Source organism: Nansenia antarctica, assembly GCF_963989245.1.
Source record: "Nansenia antarctica genome assembly, chromosome: 14".
In the NCBI taxonomy this organism is placed as follows: domain Eukaryota; kingdom Metazoa; phylum Chordata; class Actinopteri; order Argentiniformes; family Microstomatidae; genus Nansenia; species Nansenia antarctica.
Genome location: NC_137684.1, coordinates 12,319,311 through 12,341,340, shown reverse-complemented (window position 1 = coordinate 12,341,340; position 22,030 = coordinate 12,319,311). Strand labels below are relative to the sequence as shown.

At 42.5% G+C, this 22,030-nt stretch overlaps 1 protein-coding gene across 1 annotated transcript; it reads right to left on the bottom strand.

Moving 5' to 3' along the window:
• Positions 1–4,868: 4,868 nt before the first annotated feature.
• On the bottom strand, positions 4,869–10,693 carry mrpl28 (mitochondrial ribosomal protein L28). Its single transcript, XM_080545018.1, has 6 exons — positions 10,593–10,693; positions 8,501–8,819; positions 8,015–8,167; positions 7,509–7,643; positions 7,109–7,195; positions 4,869–5,203 (listed from the first exon to the last, which is right to left on the bottom strand). The coding sequence occupies exons 2-6, from the start codon at positions 8,786–8,788 to the stop codon at positions 5,108–5,110; spliced, it is 759 nt and encodes a 252-aa protein (XP_080401144.1). The 5' UTR covers positions 8,789–8,819; positions 10,593–10,693; the 3' UTR covers positions 4,869–5,107.
• Between the last annotated feature and the right edge of the window lie 11,337 nt (positions 10,694–22,030).

Genomic DNA, 22,030 nt, shown 5'->3' with positions numbered 1-22,030 from the left:
TGTCATTTTGATAGGAACCGTGTCTTTTGTTTACTCAAATGACGTGACAACTTTTCATGAAAGAAGGACGGGTGAGGACAAAGAGGAAGTACCAGATGGAGGCGGGGGGGGGTTAGTGTCCTTTTGGAGGCTGTTTGCTTTTGATACGGTCTATTTTTAGCTCCTGGAACTTTTGTTCCCATCAGAGTCCAGCCCATACACATTCCTAACTACTCACTCACATCTACCCTGAAAAGCAACGTGACTTCCTGTAAACTCACTGACAACCTGCTACCAAAACCTCATTACTAACCAGCCTGTGAGGCTCCTGTCTACACGGACCAGCATGTGTTTGAGCGCCACTCTCCTTATAAAAAATTGCCGTTGCACATTGTTGATAAACATATGTAGATGCTTTTTGTGTGACAATTTACCACCTGCAAACCCTTAATGAGTCAGTTTCTGTGTTTTTGAAGATGGCAGCGTCCAGAATAGGGTTTTCCTGGCCTTATGATTGGAATAGGGAGCAGCTTGGGGGAATATATAGCTGCAATATTGGTTATTCCTGTACCTCAATCGTTTTAACTGACTGCTAAAAGAAAACTTTTGAAGTGCCAGTCATCAAAACCAGGGAAGTCTGATATGTGACTCCCTGGTAAAGAATGATATAGAGCTAACAGAGTATGTCAACCGGTTGGTGTTCAGTGGTTATCAAACAAAAGAACACATTTTGAAACTGAAGAGGTGTTCTACTAAAGTCCTCCCATTGTGTAGCTGATGTTTGCTGACAGCATCCTAGTTACTTACATGACCATCCTAGTTACTTACATGACCATCCTAGTTACCTACATGACCATCCTAGTTACTTACATGACCATCCTAGTTACCTACATGACCATCCTAGTTACCTACATGACCATCCTAGTTACTTACATGACCATCCTAGTTACCTACATGACCATCCTAGTTACCTACATGACCATCCTAGTTACCTACATGACCATCCTAGTTACTTACATGACCATCCTAGTTACCTACATGACCATCCTAGTTACTTACATGACCATCCTAGTTACCTACATGACCATCCTAGTTACTTACATGACCATCCTAGTTACCTACATGACCCTCTGATTCCTGTTAGAGACGCTGTCTTCTCAACCTCTGCTCTTCATTGTTGGTCAATACTGGAAATATCGCAGTGTGAAACCACTGGGAAACCCCACACTGGGCTGACAGCCAACGGTTTCATCATAACGTTTTGCACACTTGTGTCGGCATCTGTTTACTATTGTAGATGGACATTATCCTCATTCTTTGGCATAGGTATGGAAATACATGCATACATTTATATTATTAAACCTTTATTTAACCAGGTGACCTCATTGAGATCAGGAATCTCTTCTCCAAGAGGGACCTGGCCAAGAGGGGCAGCACAAGGACACAGGCAGACATTCAACACACAGATAATAAGATAAGATTCATAATACCAAATAACAAGAAATTAAAAACCGGTTTGGGCGGGCACAGATACTGAAATTAAAAGCAATGACAACTTACAATACTTAAAAGCAGGTTTGGGCGGTCACAGTTCCCTTCAGCACATTGAGAACACTTTAGTTGATCATGTAAGCCTAATGGATAGTTCTATTATATTTGAATGAACACTAACACCCCTCACATAAGTTTCAAAACATATCAGCGTCTTTTTCTCTTGTGGGTTAAGCCAGTTTTTTTCTATACCGGTCTGATTTCACTGTTAAACAAACTCAGCATCTTTTGTATAACTCTTTATACATACATGCCATGCCGATGGATTGAGCTTAAACCTCCTCATACTAGAGGTAAGATGTCATTTGCAGACCTGGGTCAATAGTATGAGCTTCTGTATGCTCTAAGCACTACTGTGATTATTACATGGGATATTGGAATCTCCCCACTGAAAATGCATACTAAACAAGTTTAACAGTTTTATGTTTATGCAATGATTAACCAACAAACAAAAACCCACACACTCTTGCTCTCTTCTGCAATGTGGTTGAATGCAGCAGACTTGTGACATGACGAAGCATCAAGGATGCTCCCCAGCTTACTGAGGTTGGCATTTTTGAAGTGTAATCTTCAGAGGGGAAACCAAGAGTGGAATAAGGATTGGACAGCCCCGTGGGAAACTTATTAAACGAGATGAAACCACATGTAGTTAAATTATTTAACTGTAAAACACAGTTACAAGAGGTCTGGGACAGTACGACAAGGCAGTTTCACTGACGCAGCTCCATTTGACTGAAAGCTCTCTACTCCCCCTAGTAATGGCTAGAGGCCGGCTAGCAGTCAGAAGGTCGCTGGTTCGATCCCTGCCGCAGGAGGGAGCTGCATGTGCCCTTGAGCAAGGCACTTAACCCCTAATTGCTCCAGAGGTGCCGACTATGGCTGACCCTGTGCCCAGAGCAAATACCAAATTACTACAATTGATTGGCAAGTTGATTGCAGAGCAAATAAAACAATTATATTATATAATAACAATTATTATATTATATAACGGAGTATAGCATGTTGATGGCCATATGCAACGAGTTCAAAGGTTGAAGACCTTGTATGACCCACCACTCACAGCACAGCTGGTGCTATACAGACTCAGAATCAGCGCACTTGACTATGAATTTTGCACAAATCATTCATTGACGTCAATGCGACTTGCGAGACTAGAGTGAAAATTCAAGTTAAGTGTGCAGATCTCCTGTCTGGTAAAGGTCTGGTAAAGGTCTACCTTGTAAATAAGCTATTGTCCTTGGCGCCTTTTTTTGTAGTTGCAGTAGTTGTGGTTCGGTCTGAAGATGTCTGTTGGTCTGAAGACGTCTGTTGGTCTGAAGACGTCTGTTGGTCTGAAGATGTCTGTTGGTCTGTTTCTCAATGGGACTCAGGGACGTCCCGGCCTGGCAGGCTGACTTGAGGTTTGGTTGAAATCGATCGAGTAAAACTTCTGAGATTAGACTATTTATTCAATCTACAGTTTTACAGCCCTCCTGATGGTAGGTAGTTATTTATTTTTTTAAACAGCTAAAGACTGTCTTGTATAGACAGGCTTTTGGATAGCCCGAAGGGCCTGTCTTTCTGTGTCCTGCTGATGCTGTTACACCTGTTGTCTGTTACTTGTTTTTATTTTCACTTGTTTTGCCTGTTTTAACCTGCTGTGGCTTTCGCTCTTGTATTGTAAAGCACTTTGTGATCCTTGGTCCTGGAAAGGTGCTGTATAAATACATTTTACTTACTTACTTACTTACTTACTTACTAGGGAGCTTCTGGTCAGCTGGGTGGAAAGGGAGAGGTCTAGTGGTAAAGAGAACCCTTTTGTGTTTTGTCCACACCTTTATACCCCCGATGACTAAGGAGTCACTTAAGGAGTGAAAAGGGGTTAGGTTACAACACTCAGGTTAAAGGTCACAGGAAGATAGGCGGCAGGCCATCTTGAAATGAACATGTGAGGACATGTGACCGGCGCCTTGCATGGTAACTTGTCGTGAATGTGTGTGTGAATGGGTGAATGAGAGGCCATTGTAAAGCGCTTTGGAATAAGGCGCTATATAAGTCAGAAGTCAGTCCATTTACCATTCTTACATAACTAATAGCCCCTTCTTCAACCATAATAATAAACGCATACTATGGAGTCCCATGGCTCCGGAGAGATGGTATTAATAGCAGGTGGGGGAATTCCAAGCTTGTCAATGTTGTTTGGCAGCGTATCTATCTAGCTTATCTACGGTAAGAATCAACCTATGTAATGGTGATTGTTGAGGAAGCCCTGTTCTGTTGCTAGGTTACTACACCCACGGGAGTCCCCAAAACAATAGGGAATCACCTCGCCACAAGTGTCATCGTAACCTCATGAACCTTTGGTAACGGAAAAAGTGACATCGAACATGCACCGGCGTTGCTGAAAGCAAAAGCAACACCGAAGCCACAATGTTTACTACCGTTTACTACTCTCACAGCCAAACGAGCACATTCTCTATCAGGTTCTTTGTTTACCATATAAGGGACTACAGTAATAGTTCCTTAAATTATAATTATATTTAGAAAGGCATGCTTCCCTTAGAGGTGTAATCTGTAACGTAAATATGTTCTGCTTTGACCCAGGGTTTACTAAACTTCTACGGTGTCATTCATTCATTTAAATGTACATTTAATGTGGTTACATTTCTCCTGCCCCTTCCTTCTGCTGTTTACCAAATAAGTGGTGGGAACCCGCTTTGATGTTGTTTGAATTACAGATTGCACCTTTAAGTAAATCTGCCTTGACGATCCTTGGGATGTAGCTACTAATCAACAGGGTTCCTACAAGTTTCAACAAGTAAAATTTAAGGCCTTTTATACCTTTTTAAGACCTCTTTGAATATAATTTTAGACCTATTCTATTTTAGACAGTTTTTGTCATCCTGCCGTAGCTTCATTCGCCAATAATTTCTCCCGGGGGCAGCCAATTGGCATTTCTTTGGTTCCAGCTTGATTAATTTCCACGTAAATAGATGTGGTCGGACTGATTTCCTTGCAGGACAAGCTAATCTCATTCTTTAGACCCATCACCTCGTTTTTTAGACCTAATAACTGAAACGGATTGCTGAATTTTTTACTTTTAGGCTTTTTAAGACCAGCGCGGGAACCCTGAATCAAGCAGCACAGAACTGACATAGCAGCATAACAACTGTCTCTCTTGTTTGGTTTCAATTCTATGACTTATCAGACATTCTGCAGAGTCCAAAACTGTCTTGAGAAGTGGTGTCTTGAGAAAGTGCTAGGCAGCCACCTAGTGGAGGTATGGGTGTATGACACCATTACAAAACATCATCACAATAAAGACGGGTGCCTAAAATACAGCTTAAAAAAAACGTTCATCTTTTATTCCTTAGATAACTATACAGCACTGCTCCATATAGCTCTCGCATCATCACACTGGAGATTATTTACATAGCAATGACCTAGACAGAGAGATGGGTCCAAATCTGTTGTCAGGAGTCGCTGGTGAAAAACAACAGAACCTGAATAAATAACTGTCCTTCACAGGGACATTGTGACGTCACTCCACCCAGGTGTCAACAGGACGTCCTGGCAGACAACACAGGAAATGGGCCCTTTACTTCTTCTCCACCAGCTGGGGCTCGGAGAGCTTCTGGAGGGTCAACTCCTTCACCAGGTCCTCCACACAGCTCTTAAACAGCGGCTCTGGCTCCTGGTAGATAAACAAATAAAAAGATTTTAAAAATAGAAAATACAGAACCAAAATACATGTATGTACATGAAACGTACCGTATGTACAAGGGCCAAGTGATTCATTGAAGGGTGAAGACTTACTCAAGCGAGTACATTTGTCTAAAGTAAGTGAATCATCTATATGTTACGGTACATGTGGGAAAACGGTTCATGTCGGCATTTCCGGGGACATGGCAGCATAAAACGTCGACTTGGTACATGCTGGCATGTCTAACCCTAACCCTAACCCTAGCACCTAACCCTAACCCTAGCACCTAACCCTAGCACCCTAGCACCCAACCCTAACCCTAGTTTTCCCACATGTACCGTGACATATCCATCAGTCACCATAAGAAAAAGACATCTATGCTAGGACCAGGGGGGCGTTGGCTGTCACAATGCCAGAAGAAGGAAGGGTTACCTTGGTGTGATCTAACTGTGCACTGTGCGCTTTATAGCTACATCTAAAACCAAATGTAGAACATTGTCAATGAAGACCTGAATATGAGCGTCGACGCCTGAGTGAAGGTTTGGCTGGAGTGTTTCACCCCAGTTGACCTTTGACCCGTCCACCCAGAGAGAACGGTGGCTACTCAGATCTCTTTCATCTGCAGGCCAACTGACTGTTCTCCATAACCCAACATCTCCATAACCCAACATCATAAACACAAATACGTTGTTCTTCACAGAGGCCTCATTCACGTCAAAATGTATTCGTTATTAATTTTAAAATGAATTTCAATAACTCCTGCACTTCACTAGAAATAGTAAAAATATCACCGCTCGTCCGTGATCAGACTTTCCTGAGGTGCTGGAACTGAAGAGTATCAATAGAGTGCAAAATAACAGCATCCGCACACTCAAACACTGTGCAAAAAAGAGAGCTTTCGGTCATAGACCTTCTTCAGGCATAAAGCAGACAAGTGAATGCAGTGGTTTTAAGGGTTCAAACAACATCACTTGATTTAGCCAACACCTGTGTCCAAAATGTCACCTAGTGACTAAGCATTAAGGGAATTGTAGTCTTAGATTTACTGGACTACAAAAACATAAACAAGTGTTCATGAGACAGGAAGCACCCCCCAAAATATTTCTAATATACAGTACAGGCCAAAAGTTTGGACACACCTTCTCATTCAATGTGTTTCCTTTATTTTCATGACTATTTACATTGTAGATTCTCACTGAAGGCATCAAAACTATGAATGAACACATGTGGAATGATGTACTTAACAAAAAAGTGTGAAATAACTCTAAATATGTCTTATATTTTAGATTCCTCAAAGTAGCCACCCTTTGCTTTTTTGTTGTTAATAAAATAAAATAAATGTGTTGTTAATAAAATATATAATAATAATATTAAATATAAATATATATATATATAATAACATATTATTAACACATATTATATATAATATTATTATTATATATTTTATTAACAACAAAAAAGCAAAGGGTGGCTACTTTGAGGAATCTAAAATAAAAGACATATTTAGAGTTATTTCACACTTTATTGTTAAATACATAATTCCTATGTGTTCATTCATAGTTTTGATGCCTTCAGTGAGAATCTACAATGTACCAAATAGTCATGAAAATAAAGGAAACACATTGAATGAGAAGGTGTGTCCAAACTTTTGGCCTGTACTGTATATACATAGCAGAACAAAAAACTATAGAGAAATCCTATAAACATGCAGACATCAGGCAGTAGCCATCATATAGCATATAGAACATATACATCTAAAGTAAAATATCTCCTGCACTTCACTACCTTCCTGATGTACACCAACCCTGACTCCAACAGGTGCAGGTTGGAGGGGGGCAGTGTTTGTTTATACATGAATACGTTTATATCAGTGTATATGAAGACGTGTTGTGTTACCTTGTGCTCCAGCTGTCTCTGTTTCTCCACGGCCTCCTCCATAGACAGCCCCGTCCACTCCGCCTCTTCATAAGGGATCTCAAACTGCTGCTCAGGGAAAAGGAGTAGAGAGGGAGAGAGAGGGAGAGAGAGAGAGAGAGAGAGAGAGAGAGAGAGAGAGAGAGAGAGAGAGAGAGAGAGAGAGAGAGAGAGAGAGAGAGAGAAAAGGCAGGTAAGAGAGAGCACGTACAAAGAAACACACAATACAGAGTTCATCATCAACAACAACTGCTGCTACCCTGTTTAACTGTTCAGCTTTTGTCCTTGTTCATTCCATAGACACACACTTGACGGCCTAGAATAACAAGGAGTACTCGTCGTTTCTTTTAACACCAGTTGTTTTGTGGAAGAAGTGACCCACCTGGTACTTGGCGTAAACCTTCTGCCTCTTGGCGGCGTCGTCTGGGTAGAGGTCTGTGTCCCTGCGGGCCAGACGCAGCAGCATGGCCCGCTTCAGGTCCATCCCCAGTTTGGACTTCAGGTCTTCCTTTGGTGTCTGAAGGGAGGGGGTTGTTCACAAAAGCATCAATCATCAATAACAGTGCTAAGAGTGTGTAGGAGCTACGCTGTCTGAGGACTTTGTATATGGTAAGCGCAGTAGCATAACACAGGAAGGTTAATAATAGTAGCCTACAGATTCGCAGTGTAGCCATTTCATTTCAGTAGGCTACATAACTACAAGTGTATAATGTGTATTAAGGTATCCGGTCGGCTACATTTACACATCGTACAGCAAAGCTGAGGAATGCAACCCGCAGGCTCTGCTCTCTAGGCAAGGCAAGGCAAGTTTATTTGTATAGCACATTTCATACAACAGGGGCAATTCAAAGTGCTTTACATACATTATTTAAAAATACAGCAACTCACACTCAGGATGTAGTAGTCAAAGCCGTAAACCGCGTCGATGAGGTCCAAGGTGCGAGCCGTGACCACGATGCTGAACTTGTGGTTGAGGATCTCACTGTACAGCTCCCTACTGTACACCTGGGGCTTCCATGTCTTCTTCAACCGATTAGAGAGCTAAGGAGACACACACAGCTCTTATAGTAAATATGTGTAATAATAATAATAAATTTTATTTATGGGCGCCTTTCAAGGCTCTCAAGGACACCTAACAAGACTGTTTGAAACCACATATCAAAACATTAAAATCAACACTGCAAAATCAGATATAACAACAAACAAAATACAGGAGATCAAACCAAGTAAACCATTGTGAAAAGGTGTGTTTTAAGACTGGATTTGAAAGTGGTGAGAGTGTCAATATTACGTATGTTAGGTGGCAGAGACATGTGTAAACACGCTATGGTGTTCTAGTACACAGTGATGATGTTTATGGGTAGTAGAACTCACTTTGTCATTGTTTGCATATTTATACCCTGAGATCCAGCCCTCCCCTCCCCACAGCCCATCCTGGGACTGCGGGGGGTAGTAGATGGGGATGGGGACATCTTGCACGCGCTCCTTGTGCCCTGTTTTGGGGTTGGACCTGTACTTGACCCCCAGGGGCTTCCAGTGGACTGGCGTGGGGGGCGTGGTCTCCTCCAGGGAGCGGAGGTAGTGTTTGGGGAGGCGGGCGTAGATCCCCTGCTTCAGTTTCATGGCTTCCCAGATCTTTGGGGGGTATTTGTGGAGAGGCATGGTGGCTGGGGGTCCTGCTGAGCACACCTAACTGGACAGAAGGGAGCGAGGTATGAACACACACCTACCTAGACAGAAGGGAGGAGCTAGGAACATTTCCATATAGCTAGCTAGCCAGATAGAGTCATACATCAAAATAAAAATGACCCCGCCAAGACACCTTGTAATAAAATCCTTCTTTCACTGACTGATGACTTGTCTGGTGGTGGCCCACTTTGACAAGCTCCCCTTGTAAGTCCATAGTAGTAAAGGCAGCAAGCACATCATAGAATACCTCTCATCATAGAATACCTCTCGAGCTGTTGATATTCCAGTTACTTATTCTATTTTCATTTATTGGTGGGCTTGTAAGTCCAACTATTGTTCTTGTACTTATTATTCCAATTCCTCTCATGCTACTCCTCCTAGACCGTTCAAGCTATAGCCTAGCTATGCTACAGTAAAATGTGCCAAAAAATCGAATTGATAAACCCAGATACTTTTTTTCTGGGGGTGGGGGGGCGGAGAAGGAGGACAAACTTTCAGAATCACAACACTACTGTTACATTATCAATATTTCAAGCTCCACGGGAAAACTAAAAAGTCTGGCCCCGACATAAAGACGTAAAGCGAAATCTGGGCTATACCCTTAGGTATTACTCTTTCTTCGCGTGGTGGGACAGAAACCTTCTGCCTTTCTGTGGGGCAGCTGTGTGGACAGACACTCTACTGCAGAGGCCTGCTGGGGGGCACAGCTGCCCAAAACACAGAGACTTAATCAACTTTACACCCTCTCTCTCCATTGTACGTTAACAATCCTAAGCTTCTCTCATATCTCTTATTTAAACTACCCAGACAGAGCTAATCCTTTCTATATCCATCCATCCATCTTCCAACCGTCCCATCTCCCATCATATATGCACCCTCTCGGACCATCTTCCGTCGTCCAATTAGGCTAACCATCTTTAAACTTTTCCCACTACCAAAATTAGACTGCAAGCCTAAAGTTTTTTCTGGAATTTATTGATATTATTATTATTATTATTGTGTACTTGCATCAGTAGTAATATTCCACTCTCAACAATCACTCTCTTGACAACCACTCTAACCCTGCCCACTTAACCAACCAACTTTACTCCACTGAACTACCTTAGGCTCACCCTATCATGTATCTACCCATCTATCTGTCTCACCCTATGTATCTACCCATCTTTGTGTGTAGACTGATTACACTTTCGTTCCGATTTCATCACCATCTAGAGTCATTTTTATTTCAATACATGTCTCCAGATCCATCTGTCCATAGGAGGAACATGCTCTCCAGCTAATATCTACCTGCCTGTATTCAGACAGAGCACAATGGCATGTATGTACCACAGTGGCAGCGTAATTTAAATTCATACATACATTAGTATACATTCAACAAAACAATGTTTATAATAAGAATTCAGTATTGTTGTAGGGTATCTTATGAAACTACAGAAAGTGGAGTAGTTGACATGACTATCCATGGAACAGGCGACACACACACACACACACACACACACACACACACACATCACACACACACACACACACCACACACACACACCACACACACACACACACACACACACACACACCACACACACGCACGCACGCACGCACGCACACACACACACACACACACACACACACACACACACACACACACACACACACACACACACACACACACACACAGCACAGCAATGTTGAAGTCATCATGCAGGCTAATTATGCAACTATGTTATGATTCTCATGTAGGTGAATGAACATGTGCTACTAGATGTACACAGGGTCTTACCGGTTTATCAGATTTGGCACAAATGACACCATATAAGCTGTTTTCTGTCCACGTTCATCAAGGGCATGCACACACTACTGCGGAGGACATTATGGAAGAGCGTCACAGGAAGGAAGAAGGAACCGGAGATGCCTATTGGTTAGTCAAGCTGTCAGTCACATAGAAGCAGGAACAGGAGATGCCTATTGGTTAATCAAGCTGTCAGTCGTTGTTGCCATCCGGTCTGAGGGCTCGTTCATAAATGCGTAGCTAGATATTTGCGCAGCACCCAAGCAAATCACGGGTTTGGCAAGTAACAGACTTTTGATGGTTACAATTGACCAGTCATCATCCTCCATACCTGAAACATCCATGCGTCCTTCAAAATAATGAAAGCAATCAAATATGTTCCGATGTAATCAGTTATATGTAATTACTCATATAATACTGACTTAAAAGACGACATAACCGTGCGATATGTTTACATTCTTGTGTTTAGGTTTTCATACATTGTATATAAGTTTACTATTTCATATGTTTATAAAAGTACATAGTTACCTGCTGTCTATATACCCCCCTGTGGATAGGCCATATAGTATATATAAGTATATAAGTTTACATAACAGATACATTCTCAGATTCCTCCCTCCCACTATGTATGTCTCATTCTTGTTTTTTATTATCTTAGGACAGTGTTTTGTTTGTTAGCACCTAGTCCTAGCATTTACATTTCGTTGTACAATGACAATAAAGATCTTTCATTCTTTCTTGTTTGGTCCAAACATCGACGCACTCCGCCCGAAAGGTGGAATTGAACCACTCTGCCGCTAAGCAGCTACAGGTTTGAAGCCTGCACCCCGGACCACCGAGGCTCATCCGGGCATTTATAAGAGGAATTTCAGTCAGTATATACAGCTGATAATATACATGCACTTTTGGGTCACGGTGGCGATTTTTTTTTAATACTACTTAGATATTTGAACATATATATATCCTATAATGTAGAAGATAGGTGTTTCAGAGATGTCTTTGTAAAACAAACAGAGATATAAAACGCAGAATTTGGTCGAAGGAAGGTTATGCAAAGTAGATACGGTTTCATTGGCTGAGAACAAAGAAGGTGGAGTCTTGGTAGTATCGTATTTCTATTGGGAGGTATTTATAGTTAGGTGAAACAATTCCTTTGTAAATAAGTAAAGATTGAAAATCACCTGGTTTCAAAAAACAAGCATCTTTATGTATAATTTGACCCTATCAGTACCCCACAAGATAGGATCATTTATCAGACTTCTCAAATAAAGTCCTCAGGGTCGATGCAATATTATATATGTTTGACACCTTCCACACATTTCATGTTCTACACAATAGAAACAGACAGACTTTGGTGAAACATTTATTCCAGCACATTAGTGTATGATATACAAGCAATCCATCCACAGAAGATAAAGACGACCAGGCAAAATCGAATGGCAGTGACATTTACTTTTACATATTTGGCATTTAGCAGACGCCTTATTCCAAAGCGACTTACAATCAATACATTTGACTAAGCAAGTGAATCATCAATCCACCAGTCGTAGCAGGAAGAGTAATCCAGCTCAGGCCAGGGGCCATTGATAGAAGGAAAAACCTTCTTCTATCACCTTCTTCTAAACCTAGACTTTTTAATGTTTTATATATATATATACACTGGAGAAACAGAGAAACAGTACAAGGGGGGCAATAGAAGCTTTTAGGGGACACAGTAAAGGGGAAAAGCGGGTGTCTTCAGGAGACGCAGTGCTGGGGGGCAGTAGATGTCTCAGAAGGAGCCGTTAAGGTGTAACCTGAAGAGATGGGTCTTCAGTCTCCAACGGAAGATGGGTAGTGACTCAGCAGTTGGGAAGCTCATTCCACTAGTGGGGGATCCAGTGTCGTGAAGAGACATGACCGGGCAGCGCGACTGCCTTGTTGGCGTAGAGGTGGTGGGGCCAGTCGGCCAGCAGAGGTGGAGGAGCGGAGTGAACGGGCTCGAGTTTGGGGGGTTACCATTTCCTTCAGGTAGGCAGTGGCTGTCCCTTATTTAGCTGCCTGGTATGCAAGCACCAGGGTCTTGAATCTGATGCGAGCTGCTATCGGGAGCCAGTGCAGGGTGCGGAGGAGAGGGGTGACATGAGAGAATTTGGGGAGGTTAAACACCAGACGGGCAACAGCGTTCTGGATGAGCTGCAGAGGTCTGATGGTGGTGGCGGGGAGCCCAGCCAGGAGTGTGTTGCAGTAGTCAAGGCGGGAGATGACCAGTGCCTGGGTCAACAGTTGCGCTGCTTCTCTGGTGAGGAATGGTCGTATCCTTCTGATGTTGTAAAGGAAGAATCTGCAGGAGCGTGCCAGTGAAAATATCTAAAATATGATCAAAATAACACATTGTAGACAGTTTACAGTACAGAAGTTGACATTTCAATGAGTGACATCTGGCATCCATATTTTTTTGGTATGGCACAGTGTTGTTAATACACAGAGGTGTCAAAAGTATTCACATTCATTACTCAAGTAGAAGTATAGATACTATGGTTTAAAAAGACTTCTGTAGAAGTTGAAGTATCAACTCAAGCTTTTTACTCAAGTAAAAGTATAAAAGTACTGGTTTCAAAACTACTTAAAGTATAAAAGTAAAACTAATGTAAGGGGAAAAAAATGCCATTAAGGACAAAAGCTTAGGCCACGCCACAGGGGCCTATAGTGCACTACCCCACCTCCCCCCCAAAAAACATTTTTCTAAAGGCCATAATGACTATTATGTTATTATTAATGAATGAATGAATGAATGAATGAATGGTCTTTATTGTCATTGCTATAGTACAGGTACCAAACAACGAAATTTGGGAGGGGTGGCTCCCCTGGTGCTAGGAAAGAAAAAAATATGAAAAAAACAAGAAGGGAAAGGAGCTGGTTTACATAAATAAAGGCTATGTACACTATCCACTATACTATACTGTACAGATAAGACGACTAGGGTTGTCATATTGCACATAGTGTTATTGCACATTTAAAGTGTCGCAGTTTGCAGGCTTGAAATGTACACATTTGTGCCTCAGCACTACACCTGATTTTTTCAATCCAGCAGCTGCCATCAATCCGTCCAGACTGTCCAGGGCCCAGAACCTAGGTCTTTGCTGTGTTCAGGGCCTGGATGGCCCTGGGGTAGAAGCTGAGCTTCAGTCTGTTTGTCCTTGCGGCCATGGTCCTGTACCGCCTTTTCGAGGGCAGCCGGGCAAAGTGTTCGTACCCAGGGTGGGTTGGGTCTCTGGAGATCTTGGAGGCCTTCTTGAGGCAGCGTGTGTTGTACAGCTCTTCCAGAGAGGGGAGGGGGGCGCCGGTGATCTTCTGGGCTGTTCTCACGACTCTCTGTAGCGCATTTCTCTCCGCGGTTGTGCAGCTGGAGAACCAGTTGCAGATGCCGTAGGTGAGGATGCTCTCCACTGCGCCGCGGTAGAAGGCCACCAGTATCTCCTGCTTGTTGTGTTCCTTCCTGAGGACTTTGACGCTCAATATCTCTGAACTGCCCTAAACGGAGATAGAACCTTATAATTCTAAGTTCACGACTTGCTGAATAAATCATTTTAATACTGTTCATATTGTACAACTCAACACGGGTTTCAATGTATCTTATTTGTAGATAGAAGATAGAACTATGTCAATAAACTTTCTCCACTGACAATATTTAGAATACTACTAGCCAGCTAAGCCAGCACACCAAGTACCAAGTTTCTACTGAAACTATATTTTCTAGATTGTTTTTGCAATTAGTTCAGTTCCAGGGTTTCAGTGGTAGGCCTCTACTCTTTACAAACCTTTCTCTTTATGATGTTATTAACAAACATACATAAAGGAGCAATCACAAAACAGATGAATAATAGTTTCATCCTCTGTCATGCGTAAAGTGGATGAAAAATAAATAAATATATATTTTGAGTGGCATAACATTTATGAAAACTTTTAAAAGAAACATAGTATGACATATTTGTTACTAAAAAAAGGACATTGCATAAAATCCATACCGTAGCCATAAAAACATCTATGGTCTGTGTATACATAGACACACTCACATGATGTTGATCACATGACTATCGATTGACATAATGTGATTAGAATTGTTTCATATCATAGTATCATATAAATGGCAACATCGATAGTGCACACGCACTGTGTTATACACAACGTTAGCATCATCACCATAGAAGCATTCTTGGTCATTTGTGCTCGGACTGTACTTTCTGCTAATAGTGTATTTATTTATATAAATATTTAAAAATGACAGAAGAATTATGCCTAAGGGACTGTGTCCACCGGACACGATTTTCAATCTGCCTGGCCTTCTCCGTTGTCTTCAATGGGAAGAAAGGTTTTGCGCTCCTGACCGGAACCGGAAAAGTGGGAAAATCTGGTAGGGTGGGACAATCCGGTACTTACACCGGTGTTCTGTCGATACTACCTATCGCCACCTAGCGATTTAGCGCATGCGCAAGGGTTGGGGCTGGGGTCAGGGTTAGCATTTTTTCGACAAGGCAACTTTCCACTAAAGTTTCTGAAATAAATCTACACTATTTTTGTATGAAATCTCTTGCTAACAAGATATTCTGTTAATAGCATAGAAATGCCTACGAAGTTCGTATTAGCATAATCACTCATTAAATAGTTGCTAGCTACCTTCACAGATAAAACAACAAAACCAAATGTATCAAACAAATGATTATGCTAATTGTAGGGGAACCTACAAGCTTTAAAAACCCATATCATTACAGTCTTTCCCAAAAATAATGCGCCATACTTAATAAATATGTAAATACAAATAAATATATAAATTGGTCAGATATCCTAACTATGGTACCAGGTTGGAGCTCTTGGATGGTAACACGATGAGGGGAGAGTCCAGTGATGTGGAATGATGGAGGGGATATGGGGGATAGTTATGAAACTTCTGTCACTATTTCACGAAATGTAAACTTCACTGACTGCGTTTTACATGCACACCAATATGCTCAATATTACGATTGGGCAAGAGTCATGTAAACACCTTATTCGGAATATTACAAACCTAATATAGACCGTAATCGGAATAATGGTGTGTGCACTGTGCATGTAAACGCAGTCACTGTCCCCTTGCCGCAAATTGCCAGCCCGGAGGACCAACCCAGAGGTGTGTGTGTGTGTGTGTGTGTGTATGTGTGTGTGTGTGTGTGCGCTGAGTAGAGATCAACGTGGGTCTTGTGTGTAAATTACCGGAGAGTCTTGAATTACAGATTTGCGCTTTAAAAATGTGCCTTGACAAGTAAAAGTCTATGGGCTTGACGGCCCGCCTGTATTCTGTAAATTTATTTTATTTATCTATTTTGTGTTGGAAGTAGCCTACTAGACATAATGCAAGAAACAGATCAGTATTCTTGCTAAAATTGATTTATTAATGTACTATGTTATATGACTTATTAATGTACTATGTTCATGCATACATTCTAAATATTCCATTTGATGTCATAATGCACTCCAGCAGACATCATACATTGCCGTTAATGGAAGTTCTAGATTGCACAGTAAAATTCTAGAATGATTTGCAGAAATATTTTACTCCTGAAAATGTGTTGGGTACCCCAACTTTGATTGGTTCTCCTGGATTTTCCCAGTGGATTTGAGTTTGCATCTTTTTAGAGGTGTTACTAGACACCTATATGAACCCATTGGTGAAAAAAGCTATTGGTAAGATTCCCTAACTATAATAAGGAGAAACAATAAAAGACACAACCATGACAAAACACAGACAAACAGGAGACAAACATTGCCAATTGAAAACATTGAAAACATCACAACCATAACAAGGCCAAAATGGATAACAGAATAAGGGAAGGCGGATCTACATACCACAATATACATACTACACTTAACAATAAACTTAATACAGCTGAAAATAATATTAGGTGTAAATGGATTGTATTAATAGAATTGTTGTAACTTTATCGGTTACATGATTAACTTTATAGGTTACATGATTGACTTTATAGGTTAAATGATTAACTTTATCGGTTACATGATTAACTTTGTAGGTTACATGATTAACTTTATAGGTTACATTATTGATTAATATGTTACATGATTGAAAATCAGCCCCCCAGGTCCAGAGAGCAGACCCCGAGAAGGAGAAGTCTCGTACGGACCCGATGTGTCCATGGACCATGGTCTCTGCGTTTGAGGCTGAGAAGGCCAGAGGTGTGTTTGTGTGTGTGTGTGTGTGTGTGTGTGTGTGTGTGTGTGTGCGCTGAGTAGAGATCAATGTGGGTCTTGTGTGTAAATTACCAGAGAGTCTTGAATTACAGATTTTCGCTTAAAACATTTGCCTTGACAAGTAAAAGTCTATGGGCTTGACGGCCCGCCTGTATTAATAGATTGTTGTAACGTTATAGGTTACATGATTAACTTTAATTCATAGCTTTCATGTGACGTCACAGCATAGTGGAAACGCCCACCTGACGGGCAAAAGGCACTGCCCGTGAAGTTGCAGAGCACCAGGAAACACAGTAGCATTGCAAAGCCGGTCAAGGAGGCACCTTTTGCGGGTTAATAACTTTGATTTCCCGTGGGTTAGGAAAATAATTCCAACGTGTCCGGATAGAGGAGAAGCCAGGGAATCCAAAACGTTTTGAATGGTGTTAATCCTACTCTCCTATCACCGTCGTGTATCTTGATAGTTCTTCATGGGTGAGGTGGTCTAAATAGTAGGCAGCCGGTAAATTGCGTCCACTCGCCATGTTGAGCGATGTTGCTATGATACTTTTTGCCCGTCAGGTTGGTGGTTGCTAGGGAAGAAACCACATGACTGAAAGCTATGAATTGGTCCCAGAAGGCCTTGCGGCAAGACGTCATAGAAGTTGACAGTTTAGTTTGTTGTTTTTGAGAAATGCAAATTGTAACGTCTAGAATTAAAGTGAATATCCAGTGTAGGCCAACAAATTTTTTTATATAAAGAAGCTTTCGCTTTATAACCCGACGTTCTAGCCATCATACGGCTTTTTGGCCGTATCCTTGTAGTAATTTCACATTAAGTAATTTCACATTCTCTTCCTTCCGTTTTTTATATTGTAGCCATTGTAGAGAAGTGCAGGTTCCTGTTGGAGTACAAGGCCCTCCTGGTCACTGCAGAGGACAAGAGTCTGCAGAGTGAGGCCCTGGAGGACAAGGAGGCAGCGGAGGAGGAGAAGTGGATGGCCCTGTTGGAGTACCAGGCCCTCCTGGAGACCGTCACTGCAGAGGACAAGAGTCTGCAGAGTGAGGCCCTGGAGGACAAGGAGGCAGCGGAGGAGGCTCTGGTCCTTTGCAGGGAGGAGGTGAAAGAAGGCAGACTGAGAGAGAGCGACCTCCAACAAAAACTCCACGTTATGGAGCAGGAGAAGAGGAGCCTCGTCTGTGAAAACTCCGACCTGGAGAAGGAGAGGAGCCAGGCCCTCGCTGCCCAGCGAGAGACTGAGGGGAGCCTGGCCGGGGTCAAGGCGACCCTCCTGGAGACCGCCAACGCCACCAGGGAGGCAGAGGACCACATCAAGGCCCTGCAGAAAGAGGCCCTGGAGGACAAGCTGGCGGCAGCTGAGAAGGCTCAGGTGCTTGACAGGGAGGTGGAGGAAAGCAGACAGAGAGAGAGAGACCTCAAAAGAAAAGTCCATGTTATGGAGCAGGAGAAGAGGAGTCTTGTCTGTGACAACTCTGACCTGGAGAAGGAGAGGAGCCAGGCCCTCGCTGCCCAGCGAGAGACTGAGGGGAGCCTGGCCGGGGTCAAGGCGACCCTCCTGGAGACCGCCAACGCCACCAGGGAGGCAGAGGACCACATCAAGGCCCTGCAGAAAGAGGCCCTGGAGGACAAGCTGGCGGCAGCTGAGAAGGCTCAGGTGCTTGACAGGGAGTTGGAGGAAAGCAGACAGAGAGAGAGAGACCTCAAAAGAAAAGTCCATGTTATGGAGCAGGAGAAGAGGAGTCTTGTCTGTGACAAGAAGAAGAAGAAGAAAGGGAAATTCAGGAAATTCTGTTCAATGGTGAAGCGCAAGGTAAAACAGAAATATACAGTGAATTTATAAGAGAGCCACATTCCACATAATTTCACATTAAGGAAATGTAATGTAAAGGTAAAGTCTTACCAGTTTATCGTAAAACAACAGACAAGCTATGCATTGTTGTTGTATGAATACTGGGGTTTTAAGAGATATGTTCTGTCATTGATTCTTCTTCTGTAACAACTGATATAGTGCAAGAGGACCAACCAGGCTCGTGTCCAGCCTCCAGCCCCAGGACAGGAGTACATCAATGATGGTGTCCAGCCTCCAGCTGAAGGACAGAAGGACATCAAGGTAGGAATCCAGCCTCCAGCCCCAGGACAGGAGGGCATCGAGGTTGCCCACGACGATGGACACAGCAGAGGTAAGTCAACATGTAGAACACATAGACCAAGGACATACTAACCAAACTAATGAAGTATTCTATTCTGTAGCTAAGGCCTGGTGAAGCTCATATGAACTCTCTCTCCTCTCTCTAGCGGCCAGCCCAGTGACAGCTGAGACGACGCCTTGTGAGGAGAGCGGAGCTTCAAAGAAACAGAAGCGTTCCCGCCTCCAGAGGATCCTCACATCTGTGAGGAGCCTTGGGCTTCTGAGCTGCTCTCCAGGCAGACGGCCTCCGTCCCCCCAGTAACCGTCTTCACGACGATGGACACAGCAGAGGTAAGTCAACACATAGAACACATAGACCAAGGACATACTTACTAAACTAATAAAGTATTCTATTCTGTAGCTATAGGCCTGGTGAAGCTCATATGAACTCTCTCTCCTGTCTCTAGCGCCCGACTCCTCCAGAGGACGCTCACAACTGCAAACAGCCTTGGCCGGAGCTGCTGTCCACAGTGAATAAAAAATAATTTGGATTCCATTCCTTTTGCTTGTGCATTTTTCATATCTTATGAACTTGTTATGCTGAAGATTGTGTAACTAGATAAGTGATCTTAAATATCATAGATAGAAGCAACTGCGATTACAGCAACAATTATTGCCATGAAAAAAAAATTGCATTACATTGACTTCTATGAGAAACCACTTTCCTGGGGGAGGCCTGGCCTCCCTCAATACAAACAGATAGGGATTCTGGCCTGTAGGTGCTTTACAATTGCAATATTGGGTTTTAGCCATGGAAAAATTCAGATTTATGAACAAAACGGAAATAATATTAATATAAAAAATAAAAAAAATGTTTTTTGTTAAATAAATAAATATAATTATTGCTTTTTTAAATCTCTCTCTCTTCTCTCAAATTATTGGGGAGGCCAGGCCTCCTCCACCTCTATGGAGGAGCCTCCACTGGTACACAGTCAATCCTAACATCACCACTAGACAACCATAGGATACCCCTTACATTTAGACTGTACACGATGGCAGCTACTAGATTGAAATCAAGTGCAATACTGAAACACAACTGTGAACATTTCAAACCTGCAAACTGCGACACTTTAAATGAATGTGCAATAACACTATGTGCAATATGACAACCCTCGGGTACATAAGGTTCAGAGATAGGAAATGTTAGAATAGGTATAGCATAGCATAGAGTACAGCACAGTGTTTTATTTGTATAGTATAGTATAGTGGATAGTGTACATAGCCTTTATTTATGTAAACCAGCTCTTTTCCCTTCTTGTTTTTAGTTTTTTTTCCTAGCACCAGGGGAGCCCCCCCCTCCCAAATGTCGTTGTTTGGTACCTGTACTATATCAATGACAATAAAGACCATTCATTCATTCACAGTCAATCCTAACATCACCACTAGACAACCATAGGATACCCCTTACATTTAGACAAGGGTACACACAGTCAATCCTAACATCACCACTAGACAACCATAGGATACCCCTTACATTTAGACAAGGGTACACACAGTCAATCCTAACATCACCACTAGACAACCATAGGATACCCCTTACATTTAGACAAGGGTACACACAGTCAATCCTAACATCACCACTAGACAACCATAGGATACCCCTTACATTTAGACAAAGCTAGACACTGTCATTCAACCACCTGCTTCAGTGCAACAAGAATTAAGTAGTTCCTACATTAAGTAAGTGACTACAGGTGGTCAGAATCAGATACCTGGTTGAAAGTAAAATACTTTGAATATCCCTGCATGAAAACACAAAAGGGCATCTAAATTCAGCACATTTATTTATACATTACTTGACACCATGATGTCAATGGGAAAAGAGCGGCACAAAGCTACCAGCGATCATTTCAAAACAGCGATAATCGAGGCTGTGTTCGTAAAAAACGCTCTGGAAATCTGATCACCACTCATGGAATGCCTCTTATCCAATCAAATTACTTGGTCCTTTTATGACGTTGCACCTAGTGTGCGTTCCGGCACTCTCAGAGCAAAATTACGAACGCAGCCCTGCGCAGTAGGCCAGGGCCGATATAAAACGTTTTGGGCCGCGGTCTGCTGAAATAAGTTATTTTCAATGAAAATCACCAGAGACAAAATTACAAATATGTTATTCATTTATTTTTTATATAATACATTCTGAGCGGCCCAGAGTCTCGCGGCCCTCCTGGCATTTGCCAGGCTTGCCCGATGGCCAGTCCGCCACTGATCTCGGGTGTATCTCGGGTGTATCTCTCTCACTGTCTCTGGCAACCGGCGTCCCAAGGTCTCGCGATACGTTGGTGCGGCTATGGCTAGCTCCCGTTGGACGCTCCGTTAGTAGCTAGGCAACGCCTCCCCGTCTCTTCACTGCTCGCAAGGCAGCTGACAGTCAAACTATGTCTGATAATAACCACGTATATATATATATATATATATATGTATAATAACGTTGGTTACTATTTTCTCAGCTGTATTAATCACACTAAACACAACTCAATAATACCCCGGCGGCTCTGGTCTCCAAACATTCAACTTTCTTCCTCTCATCACCACTCGCTGCTCTCTGCTCTCTCCTCAGCTCACACACACGCACGCACGCACGCACGCACGCACACACACACACACACACACACACACACACACACACACACACACACTCACGCACGCACGCACGCACGCACGCACGCACGCACGCACGCACGCACGCACGCACGCACACACACACACACACACACACACACACACACACACACACACATACACACACGCACATCAAAAGCCGCCAACTGAACTACGGCATCATTACTTAGACACACAACATGTTATGTGTTTTAGACCAATGGCAAGAAAACAATAAACGAAATCAAAGAGAGAGAAAAGGGGGGAAACCTAGCTGGGCGGGGGCAAGGTAATTTCTTATTAATTATTAATTACTCAAAATGAGCTTAATCAAACTAACTAATCGATGTGCATCTGGACCGTCGTAACAATTATTATTATTATTGTTGTTGTTATTATTACTATTATTATCAACTA